This window comes from Mus pahari, chromosome 2 (assembly GCF_900095145.1).
Source record: "Mus pahari chromosome 2, PAHARI_EIJ_v1.1, whole genome shotgun sequence".
Taxonomy (NCBI): Eukaryota; Metazoa; Chordata; class Mammalia; order Rodentia; family Muridae; genus Mus; species Mus pahari.
In genome coordinates this window covers 89417012-89444935 of record NC_034591.1, presented here as the reverse complement: position 1 = coordinate 89444935, position 27924 = coordinate 89417012, and the positions used below count along the sequence as shown (strand labels likewise).

At 39.7% G+C, this 27924-nt stretch overlaps 1 protein-coding gene across 1 annotated transcript; it reads right to left on the bottom strand.

The window, feature by feature from the left end:
• Window positions 1-1700: 1700 nt before the first annotated feature.
• Window positions 1701-18938, bottom strand: Rnf103 (ring finger protein 103). The gene is made up of 4 exons (XM_021189501.1): window positions 17912-18938; window positions 15858-15997; window positions 7214-7329; window positions 1701-3724 (listed from the first exon to the last, which is right to left on the bottom strand). Exons 1-4 carry the CDS (start codon window positions 18135-18137, stop codon window positions 2155-2157), a joined length of 2052 nt encoding a protein of 683 aa, XP_021045160.1. The 5' UTR covers window positions 18138-18938; the 3' UTR covers window positions 1701-2154.
• Between the last annotated feature and the right edge of the window lie 8986 nt (window positions 18939-27924).

Sequence of the window (27924 nt, the reverse complement as noted above, 5' to 3'; positions counted from 1 at the left end):
GATATTCAAAACATGGGAAAAAAATAGAAAGCTCTCCCTGCTCCTCTCTCACACACACAGCCAGCTAATAAATGTACAATTAAGCAGAAATTAGAAAATGTCCGGGCTGGTGAGATGGCTCAGTGGGTAAGAGCACCTGACTGCTCTTCCGAAAGTCCGGAGTTCAAATCCCAGCAACCACATGATGGCTCATAACCATCCGTAACAAGATCTGATGCCCTCTTCTGGAGTGTCTCAAGACAGCTACAGTGTGTACTTACATATAAGAAAGAAAGAAAGAAAGAAAGAAAGAAAGAAAGAAAGAAAGAAAGAAAGAAAGAAAGAAAGAAAGAAAGAAAGAAAGAAAGAAAGNAAGAAAGAAAGAAAGAAAGAAAGAAAGAAAGAAAGAAAGAAAGAAAGAAAGAAAGAAAGAAAGAAAGAAAGAAAGAAAGAAAGAAAGAAAATGTCCATATTATAACTTGATGATTGAATCAAAGAATCATCACTGGCTGTTAAAACCACTGAGATGAGGGGAAAGATCACAAAGAATCACAGGTTGTTTCTTAAATTATAGAGGGAAAAGATATCTCACAAAGGAAAAACTTGACAGATATTACTTTAAACACATTTAGTATCACCAACACCAGAACAGACACTACATGCATCCTGATACTATGTACATGAGCAACACTCAAATTTAACCTTGAAAGAAAACAAGGACCACTGTATAAGCCAATTTGTACTGTTAAAAATATTAGTACCACAACAGGTATCAGGCTTGTAATTCAGGCATGTAATCTTAGCTACTCAAGAGGCTGATGCAGGAAGACTGAGAGCTCAAGGCTTACCTAAGCTATACTTAGTTCACGACCAACCCAGGCAATCTAGTGAGACTCTCTCAAAATTAAAAAATAAAGAGAGGGCTGGGATGTGGCTCAGGGTACTTGCCTATTATGCTGAGGTCCTGAGTTCAAGCCTTAGTACAACACACACACACACACACACACACACAAACACACACACACAGCAGTTTCTCTAAATGGTAGGATGGAAGAAAGGGAAACTAAACCCAACAAATTAGTCTTCTATATATTCACAATAAGAATGAAACAAAGATGGAGATATAAAGACTTTTAGGGAACAAGGAACAAATATTAGGTATTAAATGTCAAGGGTGCAATAATGAGGTGGGGACTATGTAAGAGAAAGCTCTCATTCACAGAAAATGTGGAGACTGTTTACGGGCAAAACATGATTCAATTTTACTGTCAACAGACTGTGAGGGAAAAAGAAGAACTATTAAAATTGTAATAAAAGGTGCTAAAGTAAATGTAATGAAATACAAATATGATACACAAAAGAGAAATAGATATTTTTCTACTATCTATATTCTCAGCTCTCCTCTACCACTGAAAACTTACAAAATACAAAATCAGTTAAACATACAAGGTAATCCTTGTATGACTAATAAGTTATAGTTGTTTTTACTTAGATGAATATGCTAAATACTGATTTTTTTTTAAAGCCCCCTATAAAATTCTTTCCTATCCAAGATGTCAGACTGTGAGGTAGACCACCATTACGCATAGCCAGTGACAGCAAAAGGATTGCATTTCTATTCCATCTCGAAATCATGTTGCAATTACCAGAGATATTAGTAATCAAGTAAAACACCTACAAAAAACAGGCACCTTACCACAGCTTAAGATCAGAAATCCTACAACCTTCTGCTTTTAAAATAATTTATTTTATAGATCTGTTTTAATTTCATGTCTCAGAGCATACATTATTTAACCAAGAAGTGCTGGACAGAGACTGTAAAAAGGGAGAAAACACTTAGGGTAAGGGTAAGAAACCAGCTCAGGCCCACTAGGACTTGATCCTGCCTCATAAAGTCTTGTTAAGATTAATTTCTACCATACTTCTTTTGTGCTTACAAAAAACCATTAACTTCTGAATTTTCAATGCTGTAAATAATTTTTTTTACAGTTTAGTATGCATTCAATTGACACACAAGGCAACCAAATAAATTCTGTCATCATCATCAGCATAATGTATATTTCCTGTCACTGCACTAACATTAAACTAAACTTCAAACCACAAAAACATTGTGACTAACATTAAAAAGGCAAGCTGTAAGATACTCAAAGCTTATTAACGACAAACTGCACATGGTTAAGATGGAACGTCATTTGACAACGGCTGTTGTTGTGCATATGGCTGCTTTTTCTTATATGAAGGCCAACGACAAACAGGGCAACAGTGTCGGCCCCCAGCCAACCACATAACAATGCAATTCTGGTGAAACACATGACCACAAGGCAACCCCATTAGCAAACATCCATTTTCAAAATTCTCAAGGCAAACAACACATTCAGTACAGTGCAGCGTACCAGCAGGCCAAGTTAACCAGTCCGGTTCCATATCTTCATTAGAATTATGTGATCCATATGACCTCCTCTTCCTTTCACATGGGCTGCTCTGACATTTATTGGCACATGAACAAGCCTCAGTATCACAGTGGCTTGTTCTTCCTGGAGAACTGTGAACAACGCTTTGTTTATCTTCAAATACATCCTTACTACTACTAAAAGTGTCCATGTTGTCACTATCTGAGTCATTTTCAGTGTCTTGAGAACTCTCCGACATTTCTTCTTCAGACTGCACCCCAAGACATTTAAATCGCCACATTGGTAAGTTTTTAATATAATCAGTTGGTATCAGAGGGTGAAGCCAAAGGTCAGGGAAAGCTAACCGTTCCAAGATTAAGTCAGGGTCTTCATCCCAATCAGAGTCTACAGGAAAGTTCTGAAAAGAAGCAATCGGGTGGAAGAGGTAGCTGGTGTACCAGTCCCACAGACTTGATAACCATTCTAAATTATTCGCATTAACTTCATCATTGTTGCCGCGACGTCTCTTCTTCTCAAAGTAATCAATTAGCAAACCATGTCCAAGGTATGTACTGAGAAACAGGGCTGGGTGTGAGGAGTAAAACATCCAGTCTGCCCTTACCCATGAAGCCAGTGTGGTTGTATTAGAATAGCGCAGCAATCTTAAACTATATTCATAAAAGCTATCTAAGTAAGGGAGCTGTAGAAAGCCCAACACAGGTAGCCAAGAAATAATTAATAGGGAATTGTATGTCCCTAAAGTGCTTATGAGAACCACAAATCGCTTGATGGTTGCTCCTTGTGTAATAAATAAGTCCATCCAAGCCATAAGATTAACTAGAACCAAACTCAAAACAAACAGATCATTTACTTCAGGTTGTAATGAGCGCAGAAATGAATCCATGGCCTGAAGGGATATATATTCACCTGTGTGGTTTCCGTATCTATAAATTCCTTCAGGAGTTCTAAGTATGTATGATGGCATGTTATAAATACCAATATCTGTCATATAACTCTTGTTGTTCCAATTTTCCACATTAACAAAAATAAACTCAACTCTTCCAGTAAATTTTATACTTAATGCAGAGAAGAAAGCTGGCGGTTGGTCAAGGTTTGCAAATAGGTATATTTTTACCCAGTATTGATCACTTTTATTCCATTCTTCCTTCAAATGCTCCACATTATATATAGTTTTGATCCGAGAAGCTGCATGGGCAGTTATCCACTTAAAAATGTGCTCTACTTCAATCTTGCGTCCACTGTACTCTTTAAGCATGACTTTCCCTTTAGATGTACTTGTTTGTGGCACAGACATGATGAGTGTGGAACGCACCCAGCCTCTCCTTCTGCAGTACCTGTAAGAGAGTGAACTGAATGAACAGCGAGACTGTTGAACAACTTATGTTCTACTAGTTTTCTTTAGGGCCTGAAAGGTACCCCTTTAAAACCCTCTTCTCCTTCTCTCAGACTAGATAATCTCCAAGTAACCAAAAAGAGACCAATATTTGGCAACTGTGCCAGAACAAGCAAGTTCACTGTAGTCTTCTTTAAATTTTTGTGTTTAAGAAAAGAAAAAATTCTATATAAGGTGTACCTAAGCCAAAGAGTCAGAAAATACTTTAGCATCTCTTATGTGCCACTGCATTACATACTAAGATCCAAAGATAATGGCAAGTAATTTCTGCTCATATAGAATTATAAAATCCTGTTATGGATGTGAAACCAGTATCAAAGGAAGATTAAAGAAAGATCAAAGAACAAGTATCACCAGGAATTTGAGCAGGTGAATAGCTCAACAAAGGTTTGGAAAAGAACTTGGCCTTAAAAGATGGTTAGAAATTAGGGAGAAGCCGGGTGTGGTGGCACATGCCTTTAATCCCAGCACTCGGGAGGCAGAGGCAGGAGGATTTCTGAGTTCAAGGCCAGCCTGGTCTACAAAGTGAGTTCCAGGACAGCCAGGGCTATACAGAGAAACCCTGTCTCGAAAAACTAAAAACCAAAAAGGAAGAAAGGAAGAAAGAAAGAAAGAAAGAAAGAAAGAAAGAAAGAAAGAAAGAAAGAAAGAAAGAAAGAAAGAAAGAGAAAAGAAAAAAAAAAGAAAGAAATTAGGGAGAAGCAGAGAAAGAGATGAATACTCCTACATGCTGAGTCCCTGAGGTAGTTCAGAGTCCTTGATAGGCACCTACCCTACCACTTCTCAAGTACTCCCACAAGGCCTAACACCACAGTGCAATAGGCACTAATTACTAAAAAGTGATCTTTACATAAGCCAATCCAAAAGACAGTGACTTCAAGTTACAGTTAACTTTCTTTTCTCTTTAATGAATTCCATGAAAACAAGGATTTAACACTTAGAAAACAAAGACAGAAAGTATACAAAGATTTTTCAGGCCAGTTCAGTTTACCAATGGGGTGAAAGAGAAGAGCATAATTACAGTCACCACCTGTTTACATTTATGGACAAGGTCAGTGACTCTACTCCTTTTGGTCTCCAGCAAGTTCTTGATATGACATTTGTCCCCTCTGAAAAACCAGGTGATAAGAAATACCAAAAACTAAAACAGCCATCATGTTACTTATGGATAGATAACTAAAGACATTTTTTAAAAATTAAAAAATTTTTTTAAAACCTGCAATGTAGAATTTTATGGCATATAAAATTATTCTTGATAAAAAGTAAAAAAGTCTACCATGTAGATATGTTTTGTTATAGACTTGAAAATGGATACCACTTGATTTCTTATGTTGCTTCAGAATAATGATATAAGGGGTGTTACATTTTATTTACTAAGCACATTTCATATTTTATTGGGGTTAGAATGTTACACATTCATAGGATCCAGAGAGGAAGTCTAGTTATGTGGCATATGTTTTATAATGGAAGCATGACTAATTTATCTCAGGAATGCGGTGGCGTAATTTGAGATAAATGAAGGTGGTATGTTGTCTTTTAAAGAGTAGGTTGTTGAGGACTCTGGGAAGCTATATTAGTGACTTTGAATCATAGCTCCTGACTCTCTGCTTCTACTGTGTTGATTCAGTCCCTCAACAGAGCATATTCTATTAACATGAAACGGTTTGAAAAGAGACATGCCTTAAAAATTAAATATTTCTGTCCCTTAACAATAAAGTTATCCAATGAAAAATAATTCAATTATTTGAATCCTATTTTTTCCCTTGCCAAAAACAAACTGCGTAAAATGCCTATAGATCATTCAGATCTTATCTAAGGAGTTTTAATGGTTCAATTTCAATATACTAGTGATGACATTTCTACTCATTAAAATTTATATTTATGTGTAGAGTGTATGCTTGTGTGACTTTATGTGTGTCACATGTATGTAAGTGGCCTCAAAACAGAGTATGTCAGATCCCCTGGAACTAGAGACAGATAGTTGTAAGCCATTTGAGTGCTGGGAACCAAACCCAGGTTCTCTGCAAGATCAGAAAATATTCTTCATTGCTGAAACATCTCCCCAGTCCCACATCTCTACTTTTGGTTATTCTTTTTATCTTCTCTCTTATAACTACAGTGGCTTCTGAGTTGTATCATAAATCAAATGACATCTTTATGACACGAAATCTTGCTTTGTAGAACAGGTAAGCTTTAATGTTCTCATTTCCTCCTTTTATGTTTTCTGTTCAGTTCAGAACTGGTATTTTTAAGTCTTGTTATTCTAAAGAATTGAGACTACCCAAAAGAACATTTCCTGTTATAACTGTCAAATTAAATAATGTTTTCCATGTTTGGAGAAAAATTTTCTAATGCTTATTAAACACTGGGTTACTAATATATATTTCTCTAAATATTATTCTAAAAGTATCTTCAATAAAGACAAGACTACATGCATATATTGTTTTTTAAAAATTTATATTACCATGTATCAACATAAAATCTTTTACTGCCAATTCAAAAAGAACATTTTAAAGGTCAGAATAAATTCAATGATACTATCAAGAAAACATTTTTCAGGCTTTGTTTTGTGCCAGTGTTTCATTATATAGATTGGCTTAGAATTTTAGATCCTCCCATTCTGCCTCCACTGGGAATACAGGCATATACCATTTTACCCAGCTTTTTCATCAGTTCATTTGGCTATATAAAAGTGTTGATTTTTTTTTTTTTAATCAGTGTTCATACTGGGAGGCTCACAGCTGCCTATGACTCCAGATCCAAGGGATCCTATACCATCTTCTGGACTTCAATGGCACCTGCACTCAAATATACTCCTCTACACACACACACACACACACACAATCTAAATTTAATTAAAAATGAAATAAGATAAGAATTAATGTAATAATAGACTGAATACCAAAGTCAATGACAAGCTGAACGACCCCATCTAAAAAAAACAAAAACAAAAACAAAACCGTGTGAAGAAAAACAAAATAGTGAAGGGTAGAAAAGGTAGACAGGGTATGTCTGACTAAATACAATGATAAACCTGACTTGATATTAGGGAGAAGGCATACTTAGGGATGGTTGTGGAGTAGGTAGAAAGTGACTACAGAAATGCAAACTGAAGGTCAGAAGTATGGAAGTGGTTGTGTCTGTCTGTAATCCAAGCCCTTGACTGAGGGAGGGGTATAAGCCAGTTTGAGCTACAAATGAGAACAGTGGTCATCCACAGCCATTTGGAAAAGAATACTGAAACAAAGGACTATAGAAATTTTAATCAATCTCTCAGAGAGTCAACAAACACCAGTTTATACAAGCTACAAACTTCAGGGTAACTAGCCATACTCTAAACAGTTCAGTTCAGGCGAGCTTCTTATAGTGTTGTCTTTATTAAGCAAAAAGGATTCTGGTCAGGGTTCAAACTCTTTCTTAATCCACTTACCTGGGATCACTGGAACAGTTGAAAGTGCCTGTCCGTATTCCAAATCTTGACACTTTTTTCACCATTTTCTCCCAGTGGATTTTACCCACCAAAGGACTTCTGTCATTTGCTATGACCTATTTCCCAAAAGAGAGAGTTGAAGGAAAAAGTCAAACCTTAATTAGCTAAGCCTAACCATTCTCATCTATATAGTATAAATACTTTTTTTGTTAAGGACATTCTGCTTCCAGTTCTGGTCTAACTGAACCATCTCATTATTTCTGCACTTCTTTTTAAATGTTAATTTATTATTAATTAAATTCATGTATATGTGCCTGAGTGCTACAGCATCTTTGTGGAGATCAAGGGGACTCATGACAGTCAGATCTCTCCTTCTGCTATCTGGGTTCTGGGGCTTGAACATCAGTCTGCAGGCTTTGCAGCAGGCACCTTTACCTGCTGAGCCACCTTACTAGCCCTCACTGTTATTCCTACAGAAGTTACATCTGTCCAGCTAGAAAAGAAACACAAGTGCAGTATGCTAAACCCCTTGTTATATCAGTAACTCAGGATAGGAGTCAAAAGCCTTTGAAAAATCTAGCCATATTCTCTACTACGTACCTATTCTCTGTAATTACATTACACAGACAGAAAAGGGTCCTGAAGTCCATTTTTCTTTGAAAATAAATTTCTGAAAATCCAAATTAAGCTTATAAAAATTATCACATGTGGATTTAACAAGTTCAAATGTCATGTTTTTCAGTGTTCAGCTTTGTAGCCAAGAATCAAACGCATGTTTTCTATTAAACTACGCTTTGATTGAATCAGTACTACTCATAGGACTTTTGAAACTTTGAAAGACTCTAGGAAAACGAACAGCCATAATGACCTTGACAACCTTAAACTTCTGCTTCAAGTGTGTAAACAGCCCTTATACACAGTTAGGTCTGAAACAGGTTATATTTTAAAGAAAGGAAAAAAATTAAATTGACTTTCAAAATGTTACTAACATCTGTTTATGACAGAAGTGGTTAAATATCTCTTCTCTGTATCCCCAGTCTTCCTGACTTAATGGAAGCAGAGTTTCACTGAAGATAATAGGATAATTTTTAAAAATGTAAACATAATAAAGTACAATTCAATGGAAAAACCAAAAAATGTCTAAAGTTTTCATGAAGCCATCTAATTTAAGTCCAGCATAGCTGAGCAGTGGTGGCGCATGCCTTTAATCCCAGCACTTGGGAGGCAGAGGCAGGGGGATTTCTGAGTTCGAGGCCAGCCTGGTCTACGGAGTGAGTTCCAGGACAGCCAGGGCTACACAGAGAAACCCTGTCTCAAAACACACACACACACATACACACAAAATTCCAGCATATATAGACCTACGCTACTTTCATAAATGCCATCCTATTGACATTATTCAATTTAAAATTACAAACACAATACTGTGGGGCCTCTAATCTTTCTGGCAGGCAGAGCCATTTTCATATTCAAAAAGCCTTCAGGAAGTAAAGCTCCAGGCTTGTGTATGAACTGAGTGCCAGCAGTCAACTCCCTGGGAGAGGCAAGGGGAGTTCAGCTACCTCATCTATGGCCTTTCTCCTGGGAAGTCTAACAAGTGTCAGTGGCATCACATGCTGAGAGAGGGCACATGGTCCTAGAAAATGAAGTTTCCTTTCTGTGCTACCACAGTACTCTAGTAACTCCTATATACATCACAGATACTGCTGTTCTAACACTTATGAAGACATACATGTTTATGTAACACATTGTTACATTGGATACTTAATACATGCACACAAATTAGAGAATTAAGTAAATGGTTTTGACACTGCATTTTATGAAAATTCATGATATTATTGAGGGAGACATGAGTTCACATTTGCATTCTCAGATGACTGAGGACATGGTTTTAGATATAAGCTTTTAAGGAGGTAATGCTGATCACATTACCCAAGATGTTATTTACCCTTTTTTCCTTATCTAAAAGTATATTGTAAAGTTTATCTGCAGAATCAGGGTAGTCAAGCATGGTCTGCTTCCTACTTCCTGGTCCTTTTCCTTCTTTCCTTCTCTGCCTCTGTCTCTTTAGTGGAGGTAATGGTGGTTCAGGAAGTGGAACACAGGACACTAAGGGCATACTAGGCAAATGCCCCACCACTCGGTTACATACCCAGCAGCAAAGTAAGTGTTCTTTTCCTTTCTGTTACTTCTAAAGAGTCAGTAGTAATTCTCTTGATCATGGAGCCAAGGAACCTGAACGTAACCTTCAGACTTCTCAGACCAGTCTCTGTGTAATTAAATACTATACCCTCTGTTCTTTTCAGTTTCCTCTTTCTCTGTCTCTTCTTTCCTTTCTCTTTAAAAATAACTCTTTCCCAACATTTTTCCATTTCTTGAATAAAGCTGTAAAATATCCCAGATACTTTAGGTCTATGTTGGTAATGACATTGCATCAAAGATCTAAGAAGTTGTCTCTGTCAACGTGCACACAGTCCTAAATCTCAGGGCATCTTTGAGTGAAGACCTAATTGCTGACTGTGTACTTTGCAGACCTCTGACAAGCATTTCTGTGTTAGGAATGAGAGAGGGAATGAGAGAGGGCTGTTCCCAGGCACACCCTGGTTCCAGCAGGGATGGCAGGAGTGAATGAAGAGAACTGTGAGTGTGGTGGAGGAGCTACATGACAATTTCAACCCTGGGGCCTTATTTACTCAGCAATCTGCTCTAGCATCTGTTCTGGAAGAGTTTAAGGATCCCCCACTGAGAGAGCTGTACAAAAATGAGAAGTCATCTAAGTATTTAATGAAATCATTTTATGATTCTGTCATTGCTACACAATTAGAAATTGCTTTGTTAAAATCCTATGCACTTAGTCAACTGAAGGTTTTACATACATTAACTCTGAAGGTTGAATTAAATGGTCACTTTAAAATGCTAGTGTTTTCACAATTAAATCATTGCCATTGGTTAATGGCAAAACAAAATCGTCTCAGCCTATAAAACTGTGTCATATTAGCAGGAGTCGCTGTGATCTGCAGCTTATGTCCTATAAAGTATGCATGATCTGAAGTGGCACCTACAGTGCTGGTCTTATTACATGAGAAGAGCTACTTCTCAGAAATTCTCTGTGGAGAATATTTTCAGATACAAGAAAAAACTTGAACCAAAGTACAGGTGAATTTTAAGCCTGAAAGAGACCTGGCATCACAGGCTAAATATAGGGCAATCTTTCCATTCATTGTTGTGCCTCGATGATCTGGGTGCTGCTAATTAAACATTTGAGCTGAACTAAACTTTTTCAAGCTTTTTACAGCTTGTTCTATACAATCCCCACTTCTGGTTTTTCAGGACAGGATTTCTCTATGTAGCCTTGGCTATCTTGGAATTGGCCCTGTAGATCAAGCTGGCACCAAGCTCACAGATAGCTGCCCGCCTTTGCCTCCAGAGTGGTGGAACTAAAGACGGCTACCACCACTGCTACCACCACCCAGCTTCTACTTCTTTTTATAAAAAGTCTCTAAAGCAATTTCTATTATAATCAAAAGTTCCTTCCCAACAACCTGTTATCCTGAATGTTTTCTGAACAGACAGTATAAATGGCATCTTGCTATGCAACTACACACTAATTGTCTCAGTTACTTATATATAAAAGATAGCTATTTCAGTGTGTTTGCAAATATACTTTTGCCTGTTTTTTAAGAGGAGGTGTTTATTTCTGTCAGAACATTTAGTGCATCCTTGTTGATCTCCACAGAGGAGTCATAATTAAATAATACAATTTCTTTGAATAAGAAAGTTGACATTTTCTACATTGCTCAGTATTTTAACAGGAATCTAGCTTCACAAGTGTAAAATATATGTATTCGCATGTACAAAAATCATCAAAAATGAGAGTCAGAAATGGACAAAAGCTGAAACTGAATAGCATTTTAATTAACTAACTTTAAGTATTCGCTGTGTTATTGTTTTTAACTTCTAAAATCAAGTATACTATTCTCACTGGCTTACTTTATGGGTAAACTCAAAAGATTTTCACCAACATAAAACACTGTGGCTTGCCATATATTTTGCTCTGTAGTAGCCCTTTAAAGGGATAAATAATTAGAATTGCCATAAACAAACCTCTTAAGAGCAAATAAACAAGTTTAAAATCAGCTGCTAATGCTTCCAGTCAAACAGGAAGTGCATTAACTTAATACTTCAGTAAAGAGTAATCAGCTTTCTAGTACTTTAAGTCATAAAGTGTTTCTTCAATGCTGTGCAACTCCAGTGACTTTAATCTCAATAAATGGGACAGCTAGTAGGGAACGAACAGTTATATTCCTTTTTGAATTATGACAAAAGGTAAAACAAATAAACAAAAAAGTTAGAGGACAAATCCAAAAGAAAAAGCTATACAATATGCAACTTTTCCATTTGAAAAGCCTATCCACTTTGCTGTTTGTTTCTAACCAGCAATCTTTTAAAACAAAATAATGCTCTATTTTTGGTGCCAAGGAGACTGGGTGGTGGCAGAGTCAAAGATCCACAAAATTGGGAAATAAATGGCTAATGAGAGTCAGGAGCTTAAGTTAGGGAGGAAGCACAAAATTGTAACTCTGAGTTACAATTGTATCACAAAGAAAGAACTTGGTTCTGTGTGAAATACATAATATATATTATTCATAAAGATGTCATATGGATTTACTACCTTTAAAAAGAAAAATTAGTTCTTGCAATGGTACAGAGAACCAACTCCTACAAGCTGTCCTCTGATCTCCACAAGTGCTTACCACAAAAAAGTAGATGTAATTTTTAGATGTGCAGGAAGACCGAGGATGAGATAGCTTGGTGGTAAAAGCACTTGTCTGACAAATCTCCTGACCTGAGTTTGATAAAGGTAAGAGAAAAATCACCTCTACAAGGCTGCCCTTTGGCTGTCACACATGTGCCACAGCAGGCACCCCCCTCCCAAACATTCTCCATGCACACACAGAAGGAGGAGAAGGAGGATCATGACAATGACAATGATGATGATGATGGGTTTTTTAAGAGGAGAAGGTGAGTGGAACACCAGCATTCATCTCTCTCTGCTTCCTGCCATGGATGAGATGTAACTAGCCTCCTACACTACTGCTGACATGATTTCCCCTCCAAACAGGAAGCCAAAATCAACCCTTCCTTTGTCACAGCAATAGGAAAAATAACTCCTACAGTTCTATTCACCACACATGCTTAAGTGTACAGGAATCACATGGAATCAAGCTTGACGAGCTGAAGACAGAAATGGCCAAAATCTATGCACTGTAGTATGTGAAAATACTCCTCACAGACATTTTACAAAACAGAAAAGAGCAAACAAACTAGTCAGCTTCTTTCAAAACACTTAAGAGTGGCATGATGGCTGACACCGGCTATCTCAGCGGTACGAAAGATGAGCAGAAGGTAATGAGCCTGGACTACACAGTGAGATCCTGCCTCAAACACACAGCAGAAAACAAAGCAGGAGAAGAGGCCAAGCGGTTAGACTACAGACCTGTACTCTTGAGAGACAGACTAACACGGTCTGGCTGAGCAATGACAACCAACCAAGAGAACACTTCCCTTCTGTTTCTAGCAAATATTTTTAAAATTTTAAGTATAGTTTTAAAAACTAACTAAAGAAACCAAAACCCAAACATAATTATGAAGCTTAAAAGAGGTGCCTGGCCAAATAGGTTTAGCTGGTTAGGTTAGCTCATAGTGCCAACAGCAGGGTCTCAGGCTTACTTTTCTCAACTATCTTATCAGGCACCGTTCTTGCAGACCAGACTAGCTATTTGATCGATGTAACTGGCCACAAAGAACACAAGCCAGGCACTGGAAATCAGTGCAAACATTGCACATTACTGGAAAAACTAAGTGTGCCTTATTGCATTGTTTCCCATATAAACACATTCCATTGTTCTTAGGAAGTACTTTTCCACTTTTTAAAAATCTTTGAGAGATGATAATGAAGAGACTAAGGTATAATAGCTATATGTTAACATTTACATCACTACTTATTACTAACTTTATTCAATGGCCACCTTGTAAAAAAAAGTTCCTCATTATTCTCTCTCTCTATTCTGCTTCTTTTTTTTTCTTCAGAACTTCCAACTTATTGGCGTTATATTAAATTTTAATTTATTTGGTGTCTGATTCTCACAACTGAAATGTGAGCTGCCTGGACATAGCCCTGGGTATCTTTCCTTTTTTATCTTCAGGTCCTAGAACAGGGCCTGCCATAGTTATTTATACTAAAAAAAAAAAGGTTAATTTTATCACATATTAAGGGATTCAGACCATACATACTTTTAGTGAGACATCAAGAAAATAAGTGACTGGGGCTGGAAAGATGGCTCAGGGGTTAAGAGTACTGGCTGGTCTTCCAGAGGACCTACTTTTGATACTCAGCACCTACATGGTTAACAATCATCGGTAAGTCTAGTTCCAGGAGATCTGACACCCTCTTCTGGCCTCTGTGGATCCCAGGTGAGCACAAAGTACACAGACATACATAGGGCAAAACACCCATATACATAATAAAAATAAACACATCTTTTTAAAAAAGATAAATTAAAACTAAAGGCTATATTGCTAACTAGTCAGTCAGATCTACCTAGAATTTACAGGTAGGATCCTGTATTTCAAAGCAATTCCCAGGCTTTGACAAGGTTCTTCTGCATTTTAGCCCTGCCTATTGCCTTCTCCACCATCCACTTGCAGAAAATCAATTCAGGTGAGCGATAAGCATTTAGGCCATAAATAGCAGTCGGGCTGACTATTCAATTCTATATTGTCAATAAATCTAAAATTATCAAAACCAGCAAATCTTCCTTGGCCAGATTAGAAATAAATACTGGGGGCAAGAAATAGAATAACAATTTCATAAAGCTTTAAAGAGATGACTGACATCACATCCAGGGCTTCACCCATGCTAGGCAAACATTCTACTACTGAGCTATATTTTCAACCTTACAGTTTATTTCTCAAACCAATGAAGAAAGACAGAAATAAACTAGAATTTGTACAGGCTATACCCTCTCAGGTTCTATCTTTGCTGATTATTGAAGGCAAAACATCAAATGCAGTAGAAATGGAACTAAAAAGGGAAGGAAGGCCAGGGGTATTCAATGAAATCTCCACAGTCACCGAAGCTCACTCTTTCAGCACAGTGCATGACAGTTAGTCTGAAGGAAGAAAAACCACCAGAGAACCTGGGATCTGATCCCAGTGCAATACTGCAGAGCAGTCCCAGGACCTTCAATAACCTATTTCTCATCTTAGTGCTTCAGAAACTGTTTGATATGACTTGAATTTCAGCCATCCACACACTACACTCTTAATTTTGGCCACATTCAGACTTCAAGTTTACTTGTTATGTTACTGCAAGTGAATACAGATTTTAAAAATTAAACTTTGCTTTTTCCTAAGTAATATTTAGGATAATATTACATGTTCAGTATCCCATTATTCTAATATACATGGTTACATTGATTTTTTTTCAAAGGTTTATTTATTATATATAAGATTTATTTATTATATGTAAGTACACTGTAGTTGTCTTCTGACACACCACAAGAGGGCATCAGATCTCATTAGGGATGGTTGTGAGCCACCATGTGGTTGCTGGGATTTGAACTCAGAACCCTTGGAAGAGCAGTCAGTGCTCTTAACCACTGAGCCATCTCTCCAGCCCAGGTTACATTAATGTTATGTGTATCCACTTACCATAATCCACACCATGAAAATCATTAAAGATAATATTTAAGGCCCTTTACCTTAAATATTGAAATTCCTAATATACTAATTAAATCTCACAGTTTTGATATCATAAAAACTATCTAATGACCATAAGCAAAAAAATACATGTTCCATAGGTCCCTCAGTACAAAACAATACATGTTCCATAGGTCCCTCAGTACAAANAATACATGTTCCATAGGTCCCTCAGTACAAAACAATACATGTTCCATAGGTCCCTCAGTACAAAACAATACATGTTCCATAGGTCCCTCAGTACAGCTACTAAGCTGACTACTTTGCCGAGTTGTCTCTATGGCAGTCAGCATACCTGCCATTCAAGGTTGCCTGCTTTGCTAATGCAAAGACTTCTTTACTTTACTTTAGTGTTCTTCCCTTACATACTAAAACTATGTGGACTAATAAACTTAATAAACTCAAAACTAGAGTTAAAAAAACTAGAGCTAAATTAAGGAACGTTTGTTTCTAGACATTTCTGTCTGTTGATCCTCAAAACAACCTTCCCCAACCCCCAATCTTTCCTTTTTCCACTCTTTACTTTTTACTTTTTTTTTTTTCCAAAGACAGGATCTCATGTATCCTACCTAGGCTGGCTTTGAACTCCTTATGCAGCTAAGGAAGACCTTGAACCTCTGAGTCCCTGTTTCTGCTTCCTGAGTGTGGTGATTTCCTGTGTGTACAACCTGATTTAGGTGGTGCTAGAGATTGAAGCCAGAATTTCATGCATGGTAGTACTCCACCAACTGAGCCACATCTCCTGATCTATTTTTCATTATCATCGGTTTAAAAACCCTACGAGAACTGAGTTCGTAGGAAGCATGATACAACAGAAGAGTTACTCAGTGGTAAATACTATTTTGGTATAAATAAGGTTCTCAAGTACTATCATCCTTTCTACCTGAACCAGCCAGATGCCATCTTTCGTGTCTTCCACAAGCTCATAGAAATGCATTTCACCACTGAAGTTGGTACTAGAGACAGACTCAGATGCCTCTTCTTCCTTAAGAGCAGAATAGAGTTCACCTTCCATCAAGTCACCTGAAGGAAAAAATAAAAACCCTAGTAAGATTTCAAAAACCCCATGTTCCCAACTTCAATGATTAATTCCATTTTACATCATGAATAAGCACACTATTATATTTCCATTCTACAAAACTGAATAGCTTCTGAATACATCAGCAAAAAATAGAAAAAAAAAAAACCCCAACAATTCATCTCTTATAGTAGTACATATATTCTAATGGGGTCATCATATAGCTTGTTAGTAAATTACTAAATACATCAGTCCAAAAAGAAATCCTCTCAAATTAGTAATCATTTAATTTTACATAAAGCCTGCACAGACTTCACATGATTTTTCAAAGCTTGGTTTATGTGTTGTGACTCAAAAGATTCAGAAAAGGGTTCACAGAATTTGCCATCAGCCTGCTTATAAATGGCAACAAGGTTTTTACGTGACTGGGAGAGATAGAATGTTACCTATCAGAACAACAAGTCCAACATTCATAGACAAGTTTACAGTGTAAATGTGGATCTTGTATAATTAAATATAAAAAAAAAACAAACAATTCATGTCACATTATCTAACCTTTGCCTTAAATATTACATGGTGATATTCTAGTTCCATTCCAAACAGCAAAACCACCCAACAAACATTTAGGTTTCCCAGTTAAATTGGCCTACCAAGACTGGTGTTTGTTGTTCTTATGCTGATAAAATGTGTGACCATATTTTGGTTGTATAGTCTATAGCTATGTATGGATTCCTTGTACATTCCATATGACAACAATTTTAGGCTCAAACTGCAGCAAAATATCTAACATAAAGCTCAAAGGGGAAAAACCTGTGTGATCAAATAACTGTATGAGATTGCTAACCCACTTCCCTCCCCCAACGACCCATGGCAGCACAAACCTGGCGAAAACAGGAGCAGTAATAATAACCAATTGAAAAATGTATCCCTTATGCAAAGGACTCCTTCCTTCTATCTCACTAGTGAGATGAGTTCTGTAACCCTTATGCTATAAATACACAAGTGTTAGACTGATAAAAGTTGTCATCTTGCCTATCACACTATTTGTCTAGATAGTACTACACAAGGAAAAAAAAAAAGGTCTTCTAAAAGGCCCCATTGATGATATACTTGAAAGGACAAAACATCAGTTTCAAATGCTTCCTACATCAACTCAGAATGCCTTTCTCAATTTACATTCCTCTTTCAGGAAAACTATCTAAACAAGGAGACACTTTAAAGTTAACTGTATTTCCCCACCCAATCCTACCCCAAATCAATGGCTACATTAAATATTCTTTTAGCACTATTTCAAGTCTCTTCCTCAACCCATTAAGTGACGCAGAGATGGCTGTGACACATGACAAGAAAGGTAATACATTCAAGATTCATAACTAAAATTTATAATTCTGCAAGAAAACTCTAAACAAGGCCGACAGCCACACAAAATGTTCACTAACGTATAAAAAGTAAATATTGCACTGTATACACTATAATTAAACACATACTTTACACGTAAATCTTTAGGTCCACGTGCCTTTTGTTATTATTTTAATGATGCTTTTCCCTCCTGGTAGCTTGTTTTTACTGTGGATGCAGATGCTGCTATTTACAGATTGTGTTTTGTAATTTTTCCTTTCTCTATAAACAATTTCAACTGACGTTCCTGAATTCTGGGGCAAATGATTCAATTTAATGATTTTTTTTTAAGCTACACTTTCAAACTGTCATTTCCAAAGAGCCTTTGGAACACACCAATACACCTAACAGTTGTCTTTTCCAAACCGAGATTTACATATTTACTTAGAAAACGTGGACAAAGACGACCTGGGCAGCTAGCTCCCTGGAGCAGTCACTTAACCATTCTGGGGACCGCCTAATTCTGGGGAGTGGGGAAGAGCCAGGACAGTGGAGGCGACCTCCAGGAGCCCGGCACTTGCCTGACTTCTCCACCAGCTCCCGAACATCTTTCTTCTCAGGCAGCCCGGAGTAGCCCAGCCCTCGACACTCCAGAATGGTCTTCAGCTTCTTGAAGCTCAATGCCACCGGATCCACCAGCTGAGTAGCAAAGATGCCAGTCTCGTACCACACAATGGCCTCAAAAAACCTGGCCAGGACGAACAGGACCAGGAAATACAGGAGCAAGAAAAACAGCTTCAGCCACATCTTCGCCCTCTTGGCGTCGCCGGGAGCCGGGACGCCGTGGACAAGGGGAGGGGGTCGAGTGCGGGGCGACGGAGCGCAGCCTGGGCGAGGGCAGCGAGGGCAGCGAGGGCGCGCGGCGGTGGCGGTCACCGGCGGGCCATCCCCGCGGGGAGGCAGGTGGATCGCGGCGTGCGTGCGACTGAGAGCCCCGGCTCTGGCCTCGCGGTCAAGAGCTGAGAAAGGGAGAAGGGGGGACGTTCAAAAGCACCCCACCCATCGAGCCGCGGACCGCTGGAAGCGGGCAAGAGCCCACCGGGGGTGACCCCGGAGGCAGCTCCGAGAGGCTACGGGCGGTTGGGGCCGGACTGAGTGGTCGCGGTCCAGAGGACGCGGTGCTGGGCTGAGCCAGGCCCGGGGCCCGGCGCGCCCAGCGCGGGTTGGAGCGACCGCCGCAGCGCCGCGCCGAACGCCCAGGCTTTAGGCCCGGCGGCGGCCGCCCAGGCCAGGCGGCGGCTCCAGGTTCCCGCGGGCGGCGCCTACCAGGCCCCGCGGCCCGCGAGGGGGCGTCGCGGCGGCTCCCGCTGAGGAGGAGCGCGAGACGACAGTCGCGACGGGAGGAAAAAATAGGAAAAAGCAAATAACGCTAGGCCCCAACGCGGCTCTCCCAGGCGGCTTCCTGTCAGCTGCGTAGCCGCCGCGCGGCGCCCAGCCCTGTGCGGACGCGCCGCGCCAACCGCGGCCACCGTCCCTGCCGCCTCCGCAGGCCGCGGCCGTCGCCCCCGGAGCACTGGACCCGCTGCAGCCGCGGCCCCAGTCAAGACACAACAACTGACGTCGGCATCGGGGCGGGGTCTCGGCAGGGGCGGGGTTAGAAGCCGCCGGGTGCTAGGGGAGAGAGGGGCTGCGGGAGGCTGGGCTGGGTAAACCTCCTGAGTTACTGTGCTCTCGCGGTCCCAGCCCTCTGATGCGCTGACGTCCGGGGATTGGACATTGGACCCTGCGACACTGTGCACCTTTGTGCGGAGCGTGAAAATAAAGGCTGCTAAAGATGTTCGTTTTTGTTCGTGGTTTTTGTTTTGTTTTGAGACACTGCCTTATTAAAATAGTCCTGGCCCGCCTGGAACCGCTCTGCACACCAAGCGGGCCTCAGAATTCAGAGATTGCCTGCCAGGCATGGAAGTGCTGGGATTAAAACCGTGCACCACCACACCCACTCAAATCATCAAGATCTGTAAAAATCAGAGCCTGTGTTTTAAGTCCAGTCCCTGTGAACTGCGGATGCTTTTGGGGTTTTGTTTTGTTTAGTTGGGTTTTTTTTTTGGGGGGGGGGGGCTTGGCACAGCTGGCTTGAGGTGAAACTCCGAAAACAGATGTTTTTCTACCTTTACTTTAGTATGTGGTTTTCACATGTGTGTTGGAAGAGGTATGGCCAAAAAGAATGTTAGTATGTGATCCAGTGGTGGCTAGTGTCCTAGGGGGTTAAAAAGTAGACAATGAAGGCCTGAGTTCTCAGGACAAAAGTTGTTAGGTGTGGTTAGGTCCAGGTGCAAAGGTCTGTGTGTTTTAGCCAGCCAGAAGAACTCATATAAAATGAGTTTGACCGGCAAGCGTATGGTACCTGGTTCCGTGTTTATTTAACTCTAGCGGGGTCATATTCCTCTCTCTCTCTCTCTCTCTCTCTCTCTCTCTCTCTCTCTCTCTCTCTGTGTGTGTGTGTGTGTGTGTGTGTGTGTGTGTTCAGGGAGGGCACAGTTGGGCACAGTTGGATTCATGAATTGAACAAGGCTTCCAAGAAGCCCTTGATCAGGAAAACAAGTAGGAATTCCAGGTGAAATGTTAACCAACAAGGAAAAGCATGAATGACTCTAAACCAGGGGTGAAATTTTTAGGAAGAGAGTATGACCCTCAATCGAGCAGCAAATGAGTCATGGAAAACAAAGAATGGGTCATAACATGTAAACAAAGGATAGTATCCCTTTAAAATGCAGCTAACACAGGCATTTCGGTGCCCAGCTCGAGGAGGGGCTAGGAAGGAAGTCGCCTAGGAGTAGGGTGGGCAGGAATGTACAGCTTCAGTCTTCTGTCTTACTAGCTCCAGTGAGGTGGTTTTCCAGGGCAGCAGACCATGTGGAAGCTGTATTGAACAGTTCGTGATGACAGACTTGGCTCCGTAATTTCAGCATCCTTGATTTCATAGTATAGCACTGTTATATGGTGGCATTGCTATTCAAGTCTAAACACATAAATGATATGTCTTGCCTTGAAGGAATGCATTTTAGTAATAATAGACTCTGTCAATACACAGAGGCAGTAACAGAAAAGAAGAACAGGTAGGGAAAGCTGGGTGGATGAGCTGAGGATGGAGCCAGACAGGCTAGAGTTTAAAAGTAAAAAATCAAATCATGGGAGGAACTAGGAGAGAGAGGGAAGCAGGGAGGGAGGGAGGGAGGGAGGGAGGAAGGGAGGGAGGGAGGGAGGGAGGGAGAGAGAGAGAGAGAGAGGGAGAGAGATTTAGAAACAATTTTGACTTCATTTTTTTCCATTGCCTCAATTCCCAACCCTTTGCCTTGTTCCCTCAGTGGTTTAACCCTTAAGAAAGACAGACACACCGATGAAAGTAGACAGATTGGGTAAGGGTGGTATATGGACACCTGTGGACACATGTCCTCTATGGCTGGATGTGGATGACTTTTCAGGAGGGTAATCTATGATGTGAGTCAGAGGATCCCCACGAATATGTGACCTTTGGTCCAGGAAGCCTTCTCCGGGGAACTTATCTTGAGGAAAACTTTTGGACACAGATACAAAGATGTGTATAACATTTTGCCTTAAGGGCAGAGTTAAATAGAAAGAAAACCTCACAGCTGATGATTAGTCTTCATTGCTAAGTTTGGAATCACCTAGGAACCAAAGTAGTGGGTATAGCTGTGAGGGAGATTCCAAAGAGGTTTAACTGAAAAAAGGAAAACCTGTCTTGAATGTGACTCCATTCCGTGGGCTGGGGTCTTGAATGGAATAAGCAGGAAAAGAAAAAAAAAAAAAAGGAGGAGGAGGAGCAGCTGCAGCCGCAGCAGCCAGTTGAGCACCAGCATTTATCACTCTGCTTCTTGGCTGCAGATAGGTAAGCCTCCACCTCAAGCGTCTGCCCCTATGTTTTCCCCACCATGATGGACTGTCTGTACCTCCTTCAACTGTGAGCCAAAAGGAAAAAGAAAGAAAAATCAAATCAAAACATGCTTCTGCCCTTCTGTCTTGAGTTGCTTTTGTCACAGAAGTTAAAAACCAAAACAACTAACAGAACATGAGAACTAATAAAATAAAATAACACAAATGATTTAGTATCCTACATCTACTAAGAGAAAAAGATAGTCAAATGGTTAGAGACATGGACTCCTGTCCAAAATAGTGAAGAAGAAGAAAAAAAAGAGTAACTGACTCAGACATTTATGGGATGCTTCTAATTTTAGATTTGTATTAGAAAGGGGCTGTGGTGGTGGATCAGCGGGTAAAGTGCTTGCTGCACAGCCGTGAGAACCTGAGTTTGGAGGCCCAGAATCCATGTAAGAGTACATGCCTGTGACTAATGCTGATGGTGGAGCACTGGGTGACTGTTTAGAGTCCACCCATTCTTTTCCTTTATCCTCACAGAGGTAACTCACAGTTAACACAGGCAGGGACATGTCAGCATTTCATTCCGACTGGGACAACTCTGAGAGTGAATGCAATGTTGATAAAGTGGCACCGACCTGACAGATAAACAGCAGAACTTCCCAATACCTGCCTTCTTTCCCGGCTTCCGTGTGTGTGTGTGTGTGTGTGTGTGTGTGTGTGTGTGTGTGTGTGTGTAGGTCAGAGGTCGATGCTACCTTCTTTGTTGAGACAATCTCTCCCAGTACCAGGAGCTCACAGACTGAGCTGGTTACTCAGCTGGTAACAAGCCCCAGGGATCCTCCTGGCTCTGGGATTACTGGTGCTGGGGACTGAATTTAAGTCCTCAGTCTGGAACAGCAAACACTTTATTTTCTGAGCCATCTTCCTCATTCCTATTTTTGCATTTCTCTCTCTCTTTTTTTTTTAATCTATATCTATGTTTTCAAAGAATATTTTTCTATTGGTTGTCTTGATTTTTTTCATTTTATAAATGTCATATTAATTTGTTGCCATAGAATGACCTTTCATATCTTCTTTTTCATACCATTTTCCTCCCTTCAATTCCAATATTACATTATATATTCATATAAATCTTTTTCATGGTTGAACCACAAAATTTATCTTTTCTTTCTAGTGTAATTATTCATTTCCTCTGGAGTAAATAATTAATACACAGGCCAACCTGGTAGTTCATACCTTTGATCCCAGCACTGGGGGGAGCAGAGACAGGCAGATCTGTGTGAGTTCGAGTCCAGCCTAGTCTACAGAGCAAGTTCCAGGAGAGCCGAACACAAAACAAACACAAAGAGTCCTGACTCCTAAGCTTTGGGATCTCAAGTTTGGGCCACTTGTGATCATTTTCTATTTGCTTATTTTGGGTTTTGTTTCTCCAATTCGATATTTGTTTTAATTTTTTAGAGCATCTTGGTTCTCTGTTCACAGATTCATAAATGTGAAATGCCAAACTACTCATTGGCAGTTAGTTTTCTGAGAGTGGGCGGGGCCCTGTGGGGTGAGAAGCAGAACTGAGCCACCTCACTTTCTCTGTTTGCTTTCATGAAAGAAGAATCCTACCTAGGGTGCTCAAATATGGCCACCAGCGTCTGGGACTGAGAGGAAGAGGTAGGACACAGCAAGTCTCAGCTATTTAGACAGTGTATAATTATATGTACTGTTGATTTCAATGCAACATTTATAGTCACTGAAAAAGAAGACTTTAGATTGGGCCCTTAGGCAAGTAGCTTACCTATTACTGTTTATTGTTGCTGCGAGAAAACAACCTAGCTGGCTCAGTGTGCCTCCTCCAGGTGCGTATTCTGCTGTGACCATGAGAAGTGTCTGTCTTGTTCTTGTCATGTAGCAATGACCTTGGTGACTGTCTAATGTCATGGTACTAGTACCAAGTTACTTTCCTAGTACATTGAAGACAGGCTCTGTAGGAACAAGAGTCGGCAACTGAGTCAGCTCTGAGTAAATGTGTAAGGACTAGAAGAAGTCTTGAGAAAATTTCTCAGACCCATACAAGTGGCAAAGCCTTCCTTTGGATGAGGTTCAGAAGGATAGCAAAGCCTCTCTTTGGTCCCAGTGCAAATGCTGGCAGGATGTGTAAATACTAGTGTGTACCAAGAATTGACCAGTTTATAGAAAACCTGGCAACTGCAGCCTTCCTTCTCCAGGATTATTATGAACTGAAACTGCTCCCCCCGAGACCTCCAAAGTGCCAACTCCTGCTCTGTCCACTGACCTCCACAAACACACTGAAGGTCAGGGTTATTGTGTAGCTGGTGCCCTCCATCAGAGCCAGAACAGACCATAGGAATGGCAATGCTGAGGCTGAGAGCCAGCTCCCCTTTCCCCTCCTCAAGGACCAATCTGGCTAGCATGTTTTATAGCTCAGTGGTTGTACTGGCTAGTTTTGTGTCAACTTGACACAGCTGGAGTTATCACAGAGAAAGGAGCTTTAGTTGAAGAAATGCCTACATGAGACCCAGCCATAAGGTATTTTCTCAATTAGTGATCAAGGGGAAAAGGCCCCTTGTGGGTGGGACCATCCCTGGGCTGGTAGTCTTGGGTTCAAGTTGAGAAAGCCAGGGGAAGCAAGCCAGTAAAGAACATCCCTCCATGGCCTCTGCATTAGCTCCTGCTCCCTGACCTGCTTGAGTTCCAGTCCTGACTCCATTCAGTGATGAACAGCAATGTGAAAAGTGTAAGCTGAATAAACCCTTTCCTCCCCAACTTGCTTCTTGGTCATGATGTTTGTGCAGGAATAGAAACCCTGACTAAGACAGTGGTACTCAACCTTTAATGATTCAACCATTTAATACCCTCATGTTGTGGTGACCCCCAAGCATAAAATTATTTTTGTTGCTACTTCATAACTAGAATTTTGCTACTGTTGTGAGTCATAATGTAAATCCCTGTTTTTCTGATAGTCTTGAACAACCTCTGTGAAAGGGTTGATCAATTACTTTTAATTTTATCAATATTGAAATTGTATGGTTGTGTTCACTGTGTCTGTGCCACCATATACATATGATGGTCAGCTGGCAACTTTATGGAGCTGTTTTTCCTCTCCACCTTTACACAGGTTCCAGATATTAAACTCAGGTCATCTGGCTTGCCCAGAGAGCACTTGAACCCACAGAGCTACCTCACTGGCCCCTAAAGACATTCTTAAGCTCACGAGAAACAAGATACATCAAAGGAGAAAATAAAAAATAAAAAATAAAAAAAAGAAAAAGAAAAAAAAATCAAAGGAGAAAATATCTGCAAAACTTATGTCTGATAATCCAAAATATATACCCTCAAAGCTCAAACGAAGCAATAAAAAAAATAATCAGAAGGTTTAAACAAGAGATGGAGAGACGGCTCAGTGGTTAAAAGCATGAACTGTTCTTCCAGAGGATCTGAGTTTGATTCACAGCACCTATTTCAGGGAGCTCACAACTACCTGTAACTCTAGCTCCAGGGGATCAAACTTCTCTGACCTATGGATACCTGCAAACTCTTGTGCACATACTTATACACAGACACACAGACATAATTTCAAAATATAAAATTTTTTTAAAGATTTAAACTATTAAAGAAAAAAAAAGAAAAGAAAAAAGATTTAAACTATTTAATATATGGTTGGCAAGTAAACATACCAAAATTGCTCACCTATTTAAACTATTTAAAGTAAAATAATATATGATAATATTATATAATATAGGATATAATATTTATATTATAATTATATAATTATTATATAAAATACAATTATATAATTATATATAATATATAAATAATATATACTTTATAAATATAAACAATGTATAAATATATTAATTTTATATAAAATATAATATAGTAATATGAATATATAACATAACATAATATATAAATTACATAAATTATTTAATATAATAATATATTACATATATAATTATGTGCTGCATTACAAATGTAATTTTAAAATGCAATAATTATATGTTACATATTATATAATATATAATTATAACATAATAACATTATAATAACAATCTAATATTTAATGTATTTAAATTATTTAATATATGGTTGACAAGTAAACATACCAAAACTGCTGACAACCTTAAACCCTCAATGAGAGGATACAACCTATCTACTAGAGCAAATGAAACTGGAAAGATTGGCCACATCAAATGTTGGTGAGGATATGGAGGAAGCAGGATACCTGTTCTTAGTTTGGGTTCCTATTACTGCAACAAAACACCATGCCCAAAAACCAAGTTGGGGAGGGAAGGATTTATTTGGCTTATGCTTCCAGATCATAGTCCATCATTGGAGGATGTCAGCACAGGAACTTAGGCAGAGCTGGAACCTGGAGGCAGGAGCTGATGCAGAACCCATAAAGGGGTGCTGCTTACAGGCTTGCTCCCCATGGCTTGTTCAGCCTGTTAATAGAACTCAGGACCAGTAGCCCAGGGTTGGCACCACCCACAATAGGCTGGGCCCTCCCCCACTGATCACTAAATGCCTTACAGCAGGATCTCATGGAGGAATTTTCTCAACTGAAGCTCCTTCCTCTCTCAGGACTCTAACTTGTGTCAAGTTGACACACAAAACTAACCAATACACCTGTGAACCTCTTTGACAACATAGATGACCCAACCAACCTGGAAAATAACTTGGCATTTTAAATCCACAATGCGTAAGAAACACCAAAGGTGTTTACTCACATTAATTTATGACTGCATGAAGACTTATATATAAATATAAATATTCTCCCAAACTTTAACAGTAATAGCTGGAAAGTAGAAACAATTTCATTACCTATTAACAGGTGAATGAATGAACTATAGCATATCCATAAATATAATATTTTATAATAAAGAAGACTGATATGTATACTGACATATGTGTGTGTATGTGTGTATGAGATACCAAGTGATACACACACACACACACACACACACACACACACACACGTTTCTTTATCCATTCATCCATTAATGGGCTGATTCCATAACTTGGCTATTGTAAGTAACGATGCAGATGTGTAGCTATCTATATTGTGGGTGTGCTTTGATTTCTTTCCATAGGTCCCAGGGATGGTACAGCTGGATCTAGGTTCAGGGTTTCTGTTTGTTTGTTTTTTTGTTTTTCTTGTTTTTAAATGAACTTCTATAATGTTTTCCATAGAACTTGTACTAGTTGCACTCCCACCAACAATATGTAAGGTTTCCTTCCTGCCGGGCTACATTCTCACCAGCATTTTCACTTTGTTTCATTTTGAATCATGGTCCCTCTGCATAGCCTACCTAGCCTTGAACCTGTGGTCCTCCGGCTTTCAGCCTCCTGAGTGGTGGGGCTACAGGCATGTATCAATATTCCCACTCTCCTACTAGCTTACTCTGAGAAGAGCCAACAGCCCAAGTGGCAGAGTTGAGCTCTGACCAGCAGCCACAGGGATGAATGTGAAATCTCATCCTCCTTTATCCCCTCTGATTCCTTAAACTGACCACAAATTTAGCTGAAACCTGAAATTCAGGACTCTGAGAGACTCTAAGTAGAGGCACCCACATCAATCATGCCTGACCACAGCCCCAGAAACAGTAGGTGTGCAGGTTAGTTTTTGTTTATCAACTCCACATAGCCTAGAATCTCTTAGGAAGATATTTTCAAGAGGAATGTCTAAACAAGAGGTTTTCAACTTTTCTAAGGCTATACAATCCTTTGATACAGTTCCTCATGTGTGGTACTCCCCAATTATAAATGATCACATTGCTACTTCATAGCTATAATTTTGCTACTGTAATGATTTCTAATGTAAATATATGATATGCAGGATATCTGTATGTGACCCCTGTGAAAGGATGTTCGACCCCCAAAAGAGTCAAGACCCACAGGTTGAGAACCACCGGTCTACACCTTGTTGATCTGGGAACATGACCTTGAGGGATGTCTTAGTTGGTGATTGACATAAGAAGACTTAGTCCATTGTGGGTGGCACCATTCCCTAGGCAGGGAAGAAAGTAAAACTGAGTTTATCCTCTCTTTGCTCTTGCTCTTTTGACTATGGTTGTGATGTGACTGGCTGCCTGAGTTCTTGCCTTGACTTCCCCACATAGCCGACACTAACCTGGAATTGTAAGTCAAATAAACCTCCCCAGATTCTCTTTTTGTCAGGGTATTTATTATAGCAGCAGAAATGATACTAGAACAGGAGGATCATGCTTGCTGTCTTGGGGGGGGGCGGTGAGACAGGGTTTCTCTGTGTAGCCCTGGCTGTCCTGGAACTCACTTTGTAGACCAGGCTAGCCTCGAACTCAGAAATCTGCCTGCCTCTGCCTCCCAAATGCTGGGATTAAAGGTGTGAGCCACCACCGCCTGGCCATGCTTGCTGTCTTAACAATGCACATTGCAGGATAATTTGTTATTTGGCAGTAGGTAACTGATACACACAGTAACAACTTTCATCTTTCATACTCAGCTCTGTCACCTCCTCTAGATGCCCTTCCCCCTCTCTGGTTTAAGGTTTTTTGTGTTGTTTTTTTTTTTTTTTTTTTTTTTTTTTCTTGTGCTTCCTTGTTCCCAGGTTTCTTTCGAATACAATGCCCCAATTTATTTCTTTTACAGAACTTATCAACTGTAATTAAAATTCACTTACTGTGTGTTGTGAATTATCTGTCACCTG

Excerpts from the sequence above, each read along its gene's own strand:
- Rnf103 (XM_021189501.1), bottom strand. The coding sequence starts at position 18,137 with ATGTGGCTGAAGCTGTTTTTCTTGCTCCTGTATTTCCTGGTCCTGTTC. Across the intron at positions 15,998-17,911 it reads GGAGCTGGTGGAGAAGTCAG|GTGACTTGATGGAAGGTGAA; the intron begins GCAAGTGCCGGG and ends TTTTTCCTTCAG. Across the intron at positions 3,725-7,213 it reads AACTGTTCCAGTGATCCCAG|GTACTGCAGAAGGAGAGGCT; the intron begins GTAAGTGGATTA and ends ACTCTCTTACAG.